Here is an 18,821-nt window from a genome sequence, read left to right on the forward strand (position 1 = left end):
CCCGGGCGCCTCGGAATCACGGTCGCGGATGGGACGATGCGGCTTTGCAGAAGGCGTGTCGTTCACATGATCACCTGATCCATCTGGGCCGCCGAGGGACGGGGTGTATCCCTAGCTAACACGCGGGGCAATTGGAATAGATAGGGTACAATTGGCTACCACATTTGGAGAAACGGGAAAAAACTGAAAAAAAAAAAATATTAAAAAAAAAACGTGTAGAAGAAATTTCCCAAAAGTCCAACAGCCTTTTTCTCATGCTAACCATTGACTGGTGTTATTTTTCCCTCCGCTCCCATCACTCAGCACATTGATCATGGTGTCTAAAATGAGACTTTTACATTAAACAGAAGACAGGGCGTAGTGTAAGAGAAGAAAGAAAGAAAGAACGCAACAAGTCCATACTCCAGTTGCGGTGTCATCGTGGGAGGAGCACAATTCAGCTCTAGGATTGGAGCAGAACAGTCTGATTATTTCCTGTTCGCTTGCCCTTCATACTCTCCCGTTCCCAGGCTGAACCTCGCTTAACTGCTGTGTAGGTGTGCAGACAGGACTGACCGCCGCATCTTCTTGACATCATGGGTCTCACAAGTGATTCAAACTACAAGAAACTGGAAAAATGGTACAGATCCAACGCTGGCAACCTTAACATGAGGCAGATGTTTGACGCCGACAAGGAACGATTCGGCAAGTTCAGGTAACATTATTAATATTATTTTTGTTACGCCGACGTCGGTGTAGTCGAATTTAAAAATACTGTTCAACATCAGTTGTTAACCACGATTGTGTACAAATGGCAATGCAAAATAACCAATCATTTGACAGGGCGACATTTCTGTTTCGCATCTTGGCTAAAGGGAAGTTGCTAGTCTAAGATGGATACAGAAACTAGCAAGCTTGAGCATCATTGTTGCCTTGCCACAGAATCAGCGTTCATACATCCAAGCACCTACATATCTAATTAGTAAATGTTAAATGTTCCCCTTTAGTGAGGGGAAAGCTAGTATAAATGCAGTTGCTAGCCAGCTACCTAGGTATTTGACAGCCATTTCGATAAACGTGCCTGAGCATAATGTGGGCGGGGGCTTGAATGGTAGCCTCGTCTAGTTACAAAAAAAAATTACTTAGGTAACGGCTAGCCATTTTGCTTATTGCTAACATTACGTTAACTGGTCATTTATGTTTTCATCTAATCTCGCAAGGAGCTAAACATACCTTTCACTCTGTTTTTAACATCTAGCTAGCTACAGCTGAACAATGCACTGAAAGACGTGGTGTAACTTGGCTAACTCCACTAGTGGCCGAGGATAACTGGCTAGCTAACGTCGTTAGCCAAGGTCATGCTAACAAGGTCTAACGTTTATGTGCTGGTATCAATGAAAATGTAGGCGTTTTTACGTAAGGCGATGTTTAAGATGCTAAGCAAGTTTCCATCATATGAGGATGACTAACGGTACAGCTACAGTGTAATCAATGCCGCCCAACAAGATCTGCAAAATATTATAATAATCATATTATTTAAAATTACAGATTTTCCTAATTTGAAAAAACGCATTCATGGTAGCTTGCCTCGTTCTTTTTTTCTTTTCTTTTTTGGCAGTCGCACGTTCTGGGCCTCATTTACGATTGCTTTCTTGCAAGCTAATTCGCTTGTAGTTCGGCTAACGAGCAAAATTTATTTCCTCGAGCCATCGGATGGCCTTCCTATTTCCTGCACAGTACTCACACGATTAATGAGCACGGATTGTTGACTAATTAGTCCCAAGAAGATGCATACCAGTTTGGTAAATTATATACGATATATTTGTGTCATCGACGCCTTCGTCTTAACGTTACGAAACCTAGCTTTAATGCGGTAAGCCATTGATTCTGGCAGTGCCAGTGCTACGTGCACATGAGCACATCCTGTTCCTAGAACCAGGGGCACACATTGCGCACTTGACACTTCCTTATTCCTGCAGCAGCTACAAAATATATATAGTTTTGTTAGAGCGGAGAACAATGGTACTATCTGTTTAACCGCCGTGAAATAGTTTAAATGTAGAGGATGGATGCACGCTTCTGCGCAAATATGCGGAAGATGAGATGACAGTGGTTTCGCAATGTGCACTGGCGTCGGTAAAGAATGAGGGTGCTCACATTTCAGTGAGAGAGAAGTTAAAGGTTGAGGCAAAAACATAGGCATAGGCAAAAATGAGAAATTATATCCTTTTGCAATTGTGTTTCCTTGTCTGGACAGCACAACGCTTAACACCGACGATGGAGACATCCTGATCGATTACTCAAAGAATATCATCAATGAGGAGGTCATGAAGATGTTGATTGACATGGTAATAAACAAATTGCAATTTACACAATTGCCTAATTATTGTACCAATATTCTCTGCATGTATAAACTACTGACCTGTATGGTTATGCCACACAGCTCTGTAATTTCAGTAATGCTTGTATATCCATTCCTTTTACCATCTCGTAATGAAGCATCATTACTGCTTCCTTTGAAAAGTGGAATCTAGGTGTGAGTGGAGGTGTAACTGGCTACTGCAGACACCATGCGAACAGATGAGCTGTCATATCTCATTAGTTTAATGCCACTCCCTGACTGTAAGGGTCATGCTGAGCAACTCTCCAATCCTGCCATTGCAGGCTAATTCAGAAAATACTACTTTTAAAAAGCTACCAACAAGGAAATGTGACATTTTGATGTATGCAAAATCTTACTGAGTTGCCAAAAAAATAATCTGCTTGAAAAATATGCTTCATACATGTATCCACAAACAGTGCAAAGTATACTATTCTGTCTTGGTTAAGTAATTGGATTTCATTTCAGTTTAATTGAAAATACAGTTATGTGGGCCACATGTCATTGGGTGATGTTTTTTTGTGTATTTTTGCACAGGCAAAGTCGAGGGGAGTGGAGACTGCCAGGGAGAAGATGTTCAGTGGCGAGAAGATCAACTTCACAGAGGTTTGCATTCTTTGACATTTTCACTGTCCGCTCAGTCACATTCACGGCGAATGTGACTGAGAGTAGAAATACTCTAAATAGCAACTACAGTCCCAGAACGAGCACATACTGTGAAATTGACCGTTTTAGTGTAATGCTCAACTCTTAACGTCTTTTAATGCCACTTTCCTTTCTCTTAGTCTGGAACAGTCTGGCCAACTGTATTTGCTGGCCCAACACGTCTCTGTAACGTCGTCCTTCAAATCGAATGCTTGTGTTATAGCATGTGTAATTGGAGGATAGTGCTTCAACTGAGCCGCACAAACATTATGCTGGTTACATATTTGGTGCAGGTAGCCTATTGATCAGAGGTCTCTTGCTGCATGAATAACCCTTTGAGAGTAGATATATGTATATTATTTATGTCTAGAACCCCACTGCTTTCAATAGGGCAGTAGTGATTGTTACATCAGCATTCAAATGTTTAGTTAACATTTCACTATTCGCATATGATCTTACTCCTTAAAGGGTTTAGCCCTCCCTCCCTGTGTAGTGCTATGGCCAAATGCATGACTTTCTAGGGGGCTACCGTTGTCAGCACTGGCATAGTCGAGTTCCAGAGTATGGGGCCTATTGCTGCATTGAGAATGAATACTTGGCTGGAAGTGCCATCCAAAATTCTGACCATTTTCATATTTTTCAAAAGGAAACTTTCTTTGCCAATCAGCTGATACTGACTGCACATACATTTTAAACGTGCTCACATGCTTAACAAGCATATGTTTACTATGTAGTCTAGGCCTATAATGTAGTGTGTGGATTAAGTGTTATTAACTAAAATAATAATATTTGCCACATGCATATTTGCAACATATTATGGCAAGACACTGTACTTTACTATGATACTACCTGTATATGTAATTTCAGCCAATTCAGCAAAACTGTGTTGTTTAAATCCCTTAAGGAGTTTGACTCCATTTGCCTTCCTGTTCTTGGGCAGTATTTACACCATCAATGATTATTTGTTATGAACTAATTCTGTCTCAGGTCTCGCTTCTCGTTTGCTAAATTAAGATAGATTTGTAGTTTTCCGAAACAGCGTTTCACTGCGGAATTTCATTGCTCCAGGCACTTGAGCACATCCCTTTTCTGGTACCAGAGAAACGCTGCAGACTTACCACTTCCTAATTCTGCAAACTTTGTCTTGTCAGGGCCGCGCTGTTCTCCACACAGCTCTGCGGAACCGGTCCAACACCCCCATCCACGTCGGCGGGGCAGACGTAATGCCCGAGGTTAACCGGGTGCTGGAGAAGATGAAGCAGTTCTGTCACGTAAGAAAATGCTGGATTGGCCACATTTATTATCATTATCAGTATCAAAATATCATGATTATTCTGAGCGTAAAGAAAAATAGATAATGACTGATTATTGTGACATGTCTGCCTTGTTTCTCTGTGAGCAGAAAGTACGCAGTGGTGAGTGGAAGGGCTTCACTGGACAAGCCATCACAGACGTTGTTAATGTGGGCATTGGAGGATCTGATCTAGTGAGTCTGATTTTTTCCGTGCAATCCGACACACTTCCTGATAAACCAGTTTTTTTAGTTCCTTTCATAAATATTGTGAGCGAGGATTCAGTGGAAAAGGGCTGATTTGTGCGTTACACTCAGAGTGGTGTAGTAAGTGATTTCTGCCTTACACCAGGGCCCACTGATGGTGACTGAAGCACTGAAGCCCTACTCCAAGGGAGGGCCCCGTGTCTGGTTCGTGTCCAACATCGATGGGACGCACATGGCCAAGACCCTGGCGGACCTCAACCCTGAGAACACGCTTTTTATCGTTGCGTCTAAGGTATGAGGCCTCCTCAGACTCCTCCCCCCTTTAACAGAGAATGCTGGGTAAGAATATGAGTTAGAAAACGCTGATGTTTTATTGCTGTGCAATGACACAATATGCAGGATTTGATTTGAATTATTCAACATGTACACGTCCAGGTCAACACGTGAATAACTCACAGATGACACTTACATTGTATGACATTATTACATGCACGTTATTGAGGATAACAGGTCCAAAAAATATTTCTTGCAATGTGAGAGTGGACAATATAAAACTGTTTATACTGACAATTTCATTCCTCAAAAGATGTAAAAATGTATAATTTGCTGATATATTGGATATGCAAAGAAAGTTGAGCCCATGAGCTTTAAGGAGTTTTTTCTTCTGCAAAATGTTTACATTTTTAATGTGGTGGAACCTTCCATTCAAACTGAGGAATGCTTATTCGAATGCATCTTGGCATGCTGAGACATGTTAGCCTTCCATCCAGCACAAAGCCCTTCTCAGTTTTCTCATTACGTCCCTGTTAAAGGTACAGCTGAATATAGGGCAGATGGAACTGTCTGGGGCGTGGCACTCCCATGTGCAGGCATTGAGAAGCCTGTAGGAGTACAGTGAACCGCTGCTACTAGAATAATGGCGTGCCAATACCACTGCCGTTCACCATGACCTCTTCTCCCCTCCGTAACCTAACCTGAGTTACTGTTCACTGTTCCTTTACAGACATTCACCACCCAGGAGACAATCACCAATGCTGAGACTGCCAAGGAGTGGCTCCTGCAGAACTTTCAAGATGTGAGTAGCTTGCTTCTCTTCGTGAGGGGAAGTAGACATGATGAAGACATACCACTGTGGTGTGAGTTTTAAACCCATTTTATAACCACATTTTAACTAAACTTTTAATTCTACAGAAATCCTCAGTGGCCAAACACTTTGTGGCTCTCTCAACTAATGCTGTGAGTTCTCTATGTTCCACTATTTGAATTCAGTGCGTTATGAGGCGTGTGCTTAATGAATTGGTTTTACTTACGTTCTGTCTTCTGTTTTTTTTTATTTAGGCAAAAGTGAGGGACTTCGGGATTGACACCGAGAACATGTTTGAGTTCTGGGATGTAAGTGTATTGTACTGTATGTGTAGTGATGTTGGCAACATCTGATTAATCCAGTGGAAATCGCTATTAATAGGGTAGGCCTTTGACCTGTTAAGTAGGTGTCTGTAAACAAGCTGACTGTTTCTGGGTCTATCTAATGTTGGCATAGGATCACTTCAATATGTAATTGCAAAGTGCTATATTTAGTTGCATGTTATTTTGTATTGGTCTTCATGCCTTTTATGTCCATTTCGATGTGGTATATTACAGTGCACTGTAACTGAAGTTACTTGCAATGAAAGTACTGGGGAAAGAAAAGTATTTTAAACTATCAAGCACTCAGGGTGTAGTTTGGGGTTAACTGCCTGGAAAACCAGGAACATTTACAATGTACAATTATATCTTTAAAATTCAGCACAGTTTGTGGCAGTAAAGATAGACATTGTTTACTGTCTGAATACATGATATCTAAAGTATGTTAGGAAATTCTGCCTTTATTTTACATGAAGAGGTTGTTTATTCAAATCCCTTTCAAAACAGATAGTCTTATGTGAGTAGACCATCTGTAAAGTTAGCCTATCTTTTTCACTGTTTATTTTATTATGAAATGTGGGGATGCATAAGTACCGAGTGTTATATGAAAATGTTGCAATTTTTTTTTTTTGAAAGGCGATGACATTCCTGCCTTATTTCCCCATATTCCTGCCTTATCACCCCATATTCCTGCCTTATCACCCAGCTCCTTTCATTGGTTAAGCAGCTGTGCCAGCTCTGTGTTACACAGTCCTCTGCTACAGTAACTGTTGCTGCAGTGCCTGAAGAAGCAGCAGTTAGCTGGTAACCTTCTGAAATGAGGGATGTTGGGACAGGCTTAGTTTCCAGGTTATAGGGGATTGGGAATATTTTAGCCTTAAAGAAACACAGCTGTCCTGTATGTTGTTAATAATCAGAGATTTCATATTTTTAGTGGGTTGGTGGTCGGTATTCCCTGTGGTCTGCTATTGGACTGTCCATCGCATTGCACATTGGTATGTTTCTTAGAGTATGTCTTTTTCTCTAAATAATGCTATGCACGTGTTGTTTATTAAAATAACTGTACTTGCTCCCTTGATTCGAAGGTTGGCCTACTTATTTACACTCAGAAAATGTTGATGAAGGTTTTATTCAAGTGGCCCTAGAGTGAATTCAGAGCAAATGTAATAAAGGTTGTAATGAATGTCATATTTCTTGTATTTCTTCAGGATTTGACAACTTTGAGCAGCTGCTCAGTGGAGCCCACTGGATGGTAGGCGGAACTCCATTCATTAAAGCCTGTTAGATGACATGTCAATCACTACTTTACCCGATCCGGTCATTTCCAAATGCACGTTCCAGTTTAACACAGTACATTAGTTTAACTTCAAACCATTGAGTGTATGTAAGTTTGGCAGCAGGAGGTGTATAGATGATTGGTGTACCATGATTCAGCATTATGCCTAAAAGCCAGTTCTGTGCTGTGATGCTATCGTATATAGCATCACAGCTATATACCATAACCTGTATATAGCTGTGATGCTATATACCTGTTCCAGTTGATCGAGGTGGAGGATATGTAGGCTCACCCTGGTGGCTGAAGTTTCTGTACCGCCCCTGTCTCTCTCAGGATAACCACTTCCGCAGCACTCCCCTGGAGTCCAACGTGCCCGTGATCCTGGCCGTTCTGGGAGTCTGGTACATCAACTTCTTCCAGGCCGAGACCCACGCCATGCTGCCCTATGACCAGTACATGCACCGCTTCGCTGCGTACTTCCAGCAGGTCAGTGTGGCTGAAGGCGCTCGGCAGGGCAGCTGAGCATGCTCAGTAGAGACTGCGGGAAGGCTTGCCGATTGGCTCCGCGCACTGTACAGCCGCAGCTGTGTAGATATTAGCATACAGATGTTAGTGCATACATTAGAAGCTGAATGATATGCTGTTCGCAGGGGGATATGGAGTCCAATGGCAAGTACATCACCAGTCAGGGCTCACGTGTGAACTACCACACCGGGCCTATCGTGTGGGGAGAGCCTGGGACCAACGGACAGCACGCCTTCTACCAGCTCATTCACCAAGGTGCGGCACTGCAGGGCAGTGACTTAAACCTGCGCACTCTTGTCTGAAATGCACAGTCATGGGGTTTGCTCGGTGTATGTTAAGGACATGGGCTGCAGCTCAAAGGTGAGATGACGCAACGCTGCCTTTTGACCTCCCTCCACAGGCACGCGTATGATTCCTGCTGACTTCCTCATCCCTGCCCAAACCCAGCACCCACTCAGAGAGAACCTGCACCACAAGGTCCGCCCGCATCCTCAGCTCCACCATTAAGCCAAAATCAGCCATTGCCTTTAACACACTGGCCAGTCCAGCTTGTAATTCAATCACTGGTTAAAGCAATGGAAGATATAGTGTTTAAGTGCATTATTTCACCTCGTTTATTTGACTGTAAATTGTATTATAGTTAGCTGAGTTCTTCATTCCTGCTCCAGTATATTCTGTTAAAGGTTTAATTTTAGTTATAGCTGTTTGTGAAGTGGCCTGTTCTGCCCTCGTGATTAGTGCTGAAGAGCGGAGCTTCACTGGTTGCGTTTTCCGTGTGCAGATCCTGATCGCCAACTTCCTGGCCCAGACCGAGGCCCTGATGCGGGGGAAGACCTCCGAGGAGGCCCGCAAGGAGCTGGAGGCCAGCGGGCTGAGCGGGGAGGCGCTGGAGAAGCTGCTGCCACACAAAGTGCGTGGAGAGAGGGAACCTGCGCAAAGCACACACACCTGGATTATTATACACGCAACACCCAGATTCTTATACACACAACACACCCGGATTATTATACACGCAACACCCAGATTCTTATACACTCAACACATCTGTACAATACATACAACACACCCGGATTATTGTACTTACAACACACTCATATTATTATACATACAACACACTCTTATTATACACACACAACACATCTGTACTGTACATACAACATACCGGGATTATTATACACACCTGTACTATGCATACGAAGCATCTGAATTATTATGCATACAATTGGCATTTCTGGTTAGAACTCTAACCAGAAATGCCTATTGGTATTGTGTCTAGAGAGGGGGGGAGAAATGAATACAAATGTGGCTTTTGCTAAAACTGATAGTAAGTCTTATTGGTCCACTTCTTATTTTAGGTATTCCAAGGAAACAAACCAACCAATTCCATTGTGTTCAAGAAGTTGTCCCCCTTCACTCTTGGAGCTCTTGTTGGTAAGCTATAAAAAAATAAAAATTAAAAAAGGCTGGCCATTGACCAGTAAATTTGCACCCATTACACTAGCGTTCTATTTTCATTCGGGTAGCGTGGTATCTTTTGAATACACTGACATTTTTTACGAAAGTTTGATCCCAATGTTTCCGCTGAAAGCAGAAGCTGTATTCCCGAGCGGTGTGATGTGATAGTTCTCGTGTATTTGCCATTTCTCCTCTCATTCTGCTGCTGTGTGTGATTTGCAGCCATGTATGAGCACAAGATCTTCGTGCAGGGCGTGATGTGGGAGATCAACAGTTACGACCAGTGGGGGTGAGTGGCTTCACGGAACTCTCTGGAAAGCATGGCTCAGTGGCTCCAAGTGTAGAAGAGTTGAATTACGCCCCACAGTGCGTTTATATTGCCGATTGACCTACTCCTTTTTAATATATAAAGACTAAGGTGGTGTACTTTGTGTTTCCTTGGTACAGAGTGGAGCTGGGGAAACAGCTGGCCAAGAAGATTGAGCCAGAGCTTCAGGACGACAGTGCAGTGAACACTCACGATTCCTCCACCAACGGGCTCATCAACTTCATCAAGAAAAACTACGCTTGAGCCCCACTGCCCCATGGGAAATCACCAGAGCGAGGACCTGACACCATAGCCACTTAGCCCTATGAGAAGCAGAGCACTTTACACGTGTAATCCCCTGTTTGTGTAACTAATGTGTTGTGAATCGTGAGACTTGACTGTACTTGTTAGTCTGTTAACTAATAAGCGAATTGCCAGGCGTAACTTGATTAAGTGTGCAGATGTTATGCCACACCTACCCCATTCTTTACCTAGTGAAGAAATAAATGTCTGCTTGTCACTTTACAGCATGGTTTTGCTCTTTTTCTTCCACTGGAGAGTGAATCACTGCTCACGGTGAAGCCAGAATGGATGACCACATGAGTATGTGTTCAGTGTATGTAGTCTGAAACATCAGTGAGTCTAGAACGCACCACTAGGTGGGGTGCAAGACAAACATATTTTTATTGCCTGAGTAACAATGGTTTGAAGGAGTTACATTATGAATAAATAATTTGATGTCTTGTGCATACCCGAGTGCAAGAACATCATTTTTAAAACCAATATAATGTCAACAAATGATTTGGTACAGCTTTACACTATTCTTTTTTGTTGTTGCAAAAAACATATTGTTAAAAACAAAGCTGGCAATATCAGTGTTTTAAGACTTCTGTAACTTATTTCTATGTCTTTTTCACATTTATTGTCCCATGTGGGGGAAAATCAGCCCTTTCCTGCATCTTGGGGCTCCAAATGCTTTACACATTCCTAAATGTGGTCCAGTGAGGCTCTTGTCTCAAATAAAAATAAACTGGTGTGTCTGGTACTGATCACTGGTACTCCCACATTTATGACTGGGAAGACTATGCGCTATATTCCACTGTGGTTCTCTGCAAGTCACTAAAGTAAGGAGTTCTGTTTATGAAAAAGGCAGACAGAATTTGCAGTGAAACACCATATGTATTATGGTTTTTCTGAGAGACAATTAGGAAACATAGCATAGTTTGTTATAAGCATATCCAGAATTCCTTGCTGCTTGTGCAATTCACAAGTTATTTACATTGGATGGATGTATGGTATTGCTGAAATTGACAGAATATGATTATTTGTAGTCACTAGGTGGCACTAGATTCCCAGAAGATGATCTCAATGTCCAAGGTTTGTACACGCACATCGGAAAGTGTAATTGACAATCCTGACTCAGTTCCTTTACCTTCACATGCTAACATCATCATATGCATATACACTCAGTGAGCAATTCATTAGGTAGACCTGTACACCAGCTTGCTAATGCAAATATTTAATCAGCCAATTGACCATGGAATGATTGTAGGTGCCAGACAGGGCTGTTTGAGTATCTCAGAAACTGCTGATCTCCTGTGATTTTTCACGCACAACAGTCTCTGGAGTTTGCAGAGAGTGGTGCGAAAAACAAAAAAACATCCAGTAAGCAGGTCAGAGGAAAAGTGCCAGGCTGATCAAAGCTGACAGGTAGGTGACAGTAACACAACGCTTCAAACCTCTAAGTGGATAGGCTACAGCAGCAGAAGACGTAATAAGTAAAAAAAAAAGATCTAATAAATACCTAATAAAGTGCTCACTGAGTGTATATCTGTTTCAGAAACATTTTATTCTGTGAATATACTGTAGATATGATCATAATCAACATTTGCTGAAATCCTATTGAAACAGCTTGACGTCTCAGTACTAATTACAATAACCACACCGTAGTGTATTAAATTAAAATGGTAGGATGCATTATTTCTGTTTCCCATAATCATTCAGCTTGCTACTGTACTGTACAGTATCTGTATCTACAGCATAGACAATCCCAAGGACCCCAGGGCCTACGGATGGTCAAGCAGTCCTGTTGCTTGGCAACAACACATTGGTTCAAAGTAAGCTATTCTTTTTCATACCAAACTCAGAAGCATGAAACTTAATTAGTTTTGTTACAGAGCCACAGAGCAAAATATCCCCAGAGGACCTGTTGATGAATGTTCTCTTCTTGTTCAGTCTAGAAAGGAACGTGTTGTAACTAGAGCCTAAAGGAATAATAAAAAAGATTTGTAATACATAACACACACTCATATACAGTACATTCTCTCATCAAATAGAATTGTGTTGTCTTTGTAATAACAAGTAAAATAATGTTGTATGTTCTATATTTAGTATATAGAAAACTTATAATTAAAACGTAACATTCCATTTTCTCCGCAGTTAACCAAATGCTGTTTTTGTGTGCTCGCCTTTACAGTTAACAGTGTGGAAATCAGCTACTTGGAAAGGAGCTGGAGAAAAAGTTTCTTTAATGATATCAGTCCGAGACACCTAAAGCAGTGAAGAAACTGAAATTCCCAGGCAGCCCAAATCTATGAGATGCCCCTCGAACGGTCTCACTGTATGCTCTGAAATTCCTCTGCTCGCTTTATTAGTCCTCAGGCTGTCAATCATTCTTACTGAGAATCCGCCGCTGCCCCCAGCTATGCGCGCTCACGCCCTGCCGCTGCGCTCACTATGGCAACGGCCCACATTCCGTTCTGTGAGCCAGGGCGGTCGGGATCCCCGGCCCTCCGCCTCCTGAGCGAGACCTCCAAGTTCACGGAGGGATCTGCTGGAAGCCGGAGGGCCTTTGTCAGCTTGAGACGGGCCAGCTGTGGTCTGTCCACGGCTCCTGATTTATCTTCTCCAGCGAGATACTTGAGATTTTTCCTGTTCTCTCCTTCAGCCTGTCTGCTCCCCATGACCGCCATAACACAACCGTTCCCACTGTTCCCACTGCTCCCACTGGTACCCATTCAGAGACCCCGCCTGCCCTGTTGTTTGGGGACATTGCATTGCCATCCCGGAAGAGACCACTCCCATCAGGATAGACATCTTTCATCATGGGATTATGTAATCTCTCTGAATAACTGTATTGATTTGCAGTGACCCTTCTCTCTAAGGGGACAAGCAGACCCGAACCATGCCAGGAAAATGCCCCCCACCACAGAGCTACCAAACCCCCTCAATATAGGGGTCAAGCATTCAGGCTTGTACTGTTCTCTTATTGTATGCCACACTTCTATTTGAGAATACGGTGAAGGATGACTCATCTAACCATGTCACTTACCACATCTCTGTAGACCAGCACCTATGGTTTCTGCGTCTTAGTAATGAGGCGTTTATGCACTACAACCCTACTATAAGATCCCTCTCTATGTAATTATCGACAGGCTGTTCTTGTTGACAGTCTGATCATGACCTGCATTTACATTCTGAGTCACCGGAAGAGTTGCAAATTTCCGACCCCATTTACCGATGTCCTTTCCACAGATCTGAATGCAGATGTCACTTCACTCACGGTTTCTATCGATCTTCGTGAATTGAGCACTTGCTCGCGTCTCGATAATGGCCTCTCTTTCAAAGTCACTCGGATCTCAGAAATGACTGTGCTGTACTGTAATATACCCTTTCTGCCCTCTTGATCCAAAATCAAAGTCATCTGGACCTGTGGCTGTGCCACATTCGAATGCAGGTCACAGAGTGTGATAGAATGTTATTGTGTGTCATGCAGCACACCTGTATGGAAGCACCTGTATTCATAATGTTTCTCCCCTCATTTATTCAGGTTTCTGAACATGTATTACATTACATTACATTACAGGCATTTAGCACACTCCAGAACGATGCTCAATGAAGTGCAAATCAAACCCAGGGACAAGTGCGTTGAGGACCCTTGAGGAAAGTACACTTCTGAGTCCTAGCATGATCACATACATACAACGAACCCTTGAAGAGTACATCAAACGACCAACTAGCATATATATATATATATATATATATATCTATATTTATATATAATGTCCTTTTTCTCATTTTAACTGTGAAATAACATAAAATGAAGCCACCATGTCAAATTGTACTCCAGATTGCCATGGCTAGTCGGTAAGCCTGCAGTCAGGAGTTATCATATTGCTGTTATTATACCCCCTTAGGAACCTTCATTCTGGGTGGTCTGGGTTTCTCTGCCAGGCAGGGGGTTGCTATGATATTGTCATGGCTGTCTCCTCATGGGGCTTTTTGACCTTTCTGACAATCCGCTTTTAAATGAGACTTCTGGCAATTTCTGCTGCCATTCCGGATCACTGTTGATTACTTTTATGTCCGTCCTTTTTTATTTGGCAGTACTATCATAGTTTCTTCAAATTTCCAATGACCCTTGACCATTGATTTAATTTTAGTTGGTTTAAGTTTCTCTTGTGAGCTTCACCTGGTCATAAGTCTTTGTTACATTACAATCAATATTTGTTTTTTAAATTACAGGTGTATTTCCCAATACAGATAACTTTCAGTAGATGCTTACTTCATCCATTCATCCTGTGCACTCAGCAGATAAATTCTGGAGTGCTTGGTTATAATTGACAGGAGGCAGGGGAAGCTTGCACATATGGGAGGAACACCTTGACATTTAACTTGCCAATAAACCAAGGAAAACACTGGTCTTTACAAAGTGTGCCATATAACTGTCATTTTAGCAAGCATGCAGCCCGGCGGATATCAATTTGACATTGCTGACACACAATCTCAAATATATGTAACATTTTGGAGGGTAATAGAAGAGTGAATCCTAGCTTTCTTCCAGGTGTACCTGTTAACTAATTACAGCCCCAATTAACTAATTCAAGTCACTACAGTTTACTACTTGAAATTATATGCAAACCATTGCAATGATTATAACAGTCATCTTAGGTAAATTTCCCGTGTTCACTTTATACTTCTCTGAGGTCAGTTTTTGTTTTATGTTAACTAGCTAAATTCAGTAGCATATATCATTGATTATGACAACATATAAATTGATGTGACTTATTTCTGTAAATAATCTTTTTCAGGAGTAATTATTTTTATCCGCCCCATTCGCCTAAGTACTAATGTGACAAAAGTTGGACATAAATACATCTGGTATGTGATTATCAGTATATGATGTGTTTATGATTGTGTGTGGGAAATAACTGAAAAAATACCCTTGTGTCATACAACAGGGGGACATTTACTGGGGCTCTTCAAAGCCTAGGACTCATCACATGACACAGAGGCCTACACAGACTAAACAAGAAGTAAACCCATTCTTTTAAACAGGATTTTAAAATGGTTGAGTTACTGTTTAAAACTTTGTTCTACCTCTCGCTGAATATCTCTATGACCTGGATTGAAGGACCTGCATTGAATATCTAAAATCTACAGTATTGCAATTGATACAATATGTCCATTACAATAACAAGCGTTTGTTAGCCTGTCTCTTGTTTAACCAACCTGATCGTAGTTAAGTTTAGAATTCCCTTATCTTCTGTCAATCACAGGTTAATACAACTTCACTGAAGGGTAAGTATCACCTGGCATAGGCAGCCTGCATTATGAGCTGGAGGTAATCACGTATTTTATGCACTGCTTCCAGGGGGAAGAAGGATCTCTTTGCTCTCGGGGAATTCAACCTTTGTGTAATGTGACACAGTCCTCCCCCTCGCAGGTCCCCGGAGGGCCAAACCAGCGCCAGACATTGAGCTCGCTGTGCTGCAGAGTCCTGAGTCACAGGGCGGTGGCACCACTCACATAAAGGATGTTTAGTGTCTGGACTCCGGAGGAATAAAACGGCTCGATCCCTTGTACGCTGTGAAAGCCACCAGAGCGAACGAAACAGCTGCTCTCGTCTGAAGTACTGCAAACAGGTGTGTTTTGTAGCGACATGGCATTCAAATGTTGTGTGTATCCCCATGCAGTCACCCATGTAACTGCCACTGTTTTGTTACAGTTGATGAACAGGGGGAAAAAAAACTTGGATAGATGAGGGAAAATGAGTATTGAAAGCAGAGGCTTTCAAGCAGGTGTAGCAGATCCATTCATTAAGTGACTGGCATCCCAGCATGTACAGTATAGATCTGGTTGGAGATAATTATGACTACCAAAACTGAGACTTCAATTATGGATAATTGTTGAGGCATTTGGCAGGAGCTGTAGTGACTACGACTGATGAAACGGATGAGGATTCATGCGCAGCGCTGTCTTCAGTGATGTGCCCAGGCAGATCAGAGACAGGCATCAACAAACAGTGACAGTGAGGGGAAGTGCATTCCCTAGAACTGTAATATCTTAGTTAAAAAGTGAAAAGCCACTGCAAAATGTGTTCTCTTGATTCAAGAGAATCAAAAACCAAGACTACTATGTAGTAGTGGGATACCATCTGTCAGATATTACCCTGCTGTCTAAGTGTCCCATTCTCCACTCATACGGGAAGATTAAAACCACTACCCAATACAGTGCAATCCAAATGATTCACCTCTACTGTCCTCCTTAATGATAGTTGCACTTAAAAATTTATGTAAAATCCTATTAATATCTATGGAGCCCTCATTAAAGCCCTGCCCTAACACACACACACACACACACACACACACACTCTGAGTCATGCTGAAACGTAGCATGCTAATGAAAGGTCCAGGTCCTCTGCCACCCCCCCAATCACCATTTATTAGGGCCTTGAAACGGACGCCTGCAGAGGTGGATGTCTGACTGCGATTAAGGCTCTTTATTAATGGGGAATGCATTGTGGCCATGAGGAATTTCAGTGTGAAACCACAGCCTGCCCCAGAACCTCTGTCTGGAGCCTTTCATCTTTTTATTGGCGTTCACGTGACAGGGAGCGCCGGCCTTTTATCTGCGTTTGGTGCTGACGCGACTCACATTCTTCACCCCCATAACACCAGGTTAGCTCCGCGCAACCTTTTCGGACCGTGACATTTTTTAAATTCCAGACCGGATAACCTCTGTCTGGACTTCACACGTGGCATGGAGAATGTTCTGGAGAATAAATCAACGAGCGCTGCTTTGGCCATGTTCTTCCATGTTCTCTTCTCTTTCAGGTGGCGAACCAGGGAAAGCAGCCATAATACTGTTGTTCTGGGCACCGTTTTTAAATTCACCGAATTTAAATTATTCAACTGAACAAAAAAGAACATTTCGGGTAAAATCACATGTAAGGAAAAATGACTTTGTCTTGTCTGACTCATCTCTAATGAAAAGCTTACATAATACGACACATCCAGTAACAACAGTACTGAAAAAATTACACCTGTGCTGTTCGGAAACAATGAAGTTTTCCTTGTTCCTATAATACAGCCTGTTCTCATGTGCAACTCTTAAAGGCTGATAGTAATTAGGGATTATTCATGAGTCAACAGATTGAGCTGAACGGATGTAGCTGTATGCCCCAGTTAACACAAAGATTATATTAACATTTGTTAATTAGGTACCCCAGCCTATTTGCATTTCACATACTTAATATTAACTTAATATTAACCACATATTAAACTGACTCCTACATTCTTTAAAAAGATCACAAAAAGACACAGGACAGGGGTCTCTATATTTTTTGCACCTAAGGATACACACAATCTGAATCACCTCACATGCCATATGGTACCGTTCAAATCTGAATATGGATATAAAATAACAACATGGGAATTACAGTGTGGGTGAATTCCTTGGACTGATTGAAATCTGTGGCAGACAACAGACACAGAATAGGAAGCGTGTGTTCCACAGGGTGCCCATGGGCTTTGAAGGACCGGGGAAGAGTAAAGTGTAAAGAAAACGTAGACGCTCCTTCATCCAATGACAGCCCTGCTATGCAGACAGAGGCAGGCCTTTACAGAATATCAGAGACATTTCTGAATTATGATTCATCGCTAGTGTTACAGGCAGCTCTTACGGCATCGGTTACAAGCCTGTTCTCGGCAACAGAAAGAAGGAGAGAAACGTGTCGCGGTGCGCAGTGTTGGATTTCAGTGCCAGTGGGACTGCCGTATCTACCATCGGAGCAGGGTGTAGGCTTGTCTCAGAGGGGCCTGTGATCACATGACTTACTGTAAACTCGCGTGCTATGATCTAATTACCCTCCATAATGGCACCAACTCTGATGTTGGGCCGATACCCTTCAGAAATAAACAGACAGCAGGGAAAGGGTGCTACAGTATGAGGAAGGAGGCCAACCTTGAGTCGACAATGAAACAAGACAATGGCAAAATGGCCCAGCCTTCATTTAGCATTTAACTTATGAGTTATTTTCTGACCTGTTTTTCCCAAACCACATTAAAAAAACAGGAGCTATAGACAAGTCAATTACTTCACAACTGTATGACTGCTGGAAAGAAAACACACAACACATGCTTGGCTTAAGTTAACTACAAAACATCTTTATTGAAAAAAGCAGATTATATCATCTAAGGTTAAATGACACTTCTGACTTTTAACACATTAAATAACTTTAGACTTTTGATCTTTAGATAAATAAATCTACATTTCCGGTCTTTTTTCACCATCTAGGGAATAAAACACTGAAAATACATAAGACTGTCATGCATGCGCTTTTTAAAATCTACTTACAGGAGAGAAAATTGCTACTTTTCTGTTTGGAATTCTGATGGTACATGGAACAAAACTAGCTTTTTTGTACAGGTAAACTAGTCACATGGTATACAACAGGAATCCAACATGCATTCTAAATAAAATGTCATCCTGGTGTGAAATGATCCTTATCAAGTTTTTTTTTCTAACTCTTAAAAGTAATGGTTCATGTTCAACAATTCTGGTTGTGTAATGACACTTTTCTTTTTATGAACAATCAACACAATGAAGATTTTTAATTTGAAGTCATATTTCAAACCTGCCTTTAAAATAAGTTTGGAATGTTAAAGTGAATTGTGAGCTCTTGCATCCAATGACTCACATTAAAGTAAATAATACAGGCACCATTTTATTTAAGTCAAAATTTGCATTTGAAATGTTTCTTTAATTATTTTTTTAAATGTATTTTAATCATTCTGAATTTCCTTCCTGTATCACGTTCATAGCTTTATTGCAGCAGTCATGGGGCTCTTTAAATTCAGTAGTACTTTAAACCCCCCCACACTCCCTTTCACATTTCTAACACTTGCCAGAGACCAGCTGTTCTACAAGCGGTAAACATAGTGGGGAATGGACAGGGCTCTAGGGTTCTATGTGATAGTAGAGGGGAACAGAGATGGTTCTATGTGGATGTAGAGGGGAACCGACAGGGTGCTGTGTGGGAGTAGAGGGGAATAGATAGAGATAGGGTGCT

At 41.9% G+C, this 18,821-nt stretch overlaps 1 protein-coding gene across 1 annotated transcript; it reads left to right on the forward strand.

The window, feature by feature from the left end:
* Nucleotides 1-458: 458 nt before the first annotated feature.
* Nucleotides 459-9,994, forward strand: LOC133111654 (glucose-6-phosphate isomerase-like). Its single transcript, XM_061222174.1, has 18 exons — nucleotides 459-694; nucleotides 2,237-2,327; nucleotides 2,897-2,965; nucleotides 4,156-4,275; nucleotides 4,407-4,490; nucleotides 4,648-4,794; nucleotides 5,506-5,577; nucleotides 5,694-5,738; nucleotides 5,841-5,894; nucleotides 6,841-6,901; nucleotides 7,115-7,158; nucleotides 7,516-7,668; nucleotides 7,833-7,962; nucleotides 8,108-8,184; nucleotides 8,489-8,617; nucleotides 9,063-9,138; nucleotides 9,385-9,451; nucleotides 9,610-9,994. Exons 1-18 carry the CDS (start codon nucleotides 576-578, stop codon nucleotides 9,731-9,733), a joined length of 1,662 nt encoding a protein of 553 aa, XP_061078158.1. The 5' UTR covers nucleotides 459-575; the 3' UTR covers nucleotides 9,734-9,994.
* Nucleotides 9,995-18,821: the final 8,827 nt, after the last annotated feature.

This window comes from Conger conger, chromosome 15 (assembly GCF_963514075.1).
Source record: "Conger conger chromosome 15, fConCon1.1, whole genome shotgun sequence".
NCBI classification, from domain to species: Eukaryota; Metazoa; Chordata; class Actinopteri; order Anguilliformes; family Congridae; genus Conger; species Conger conger.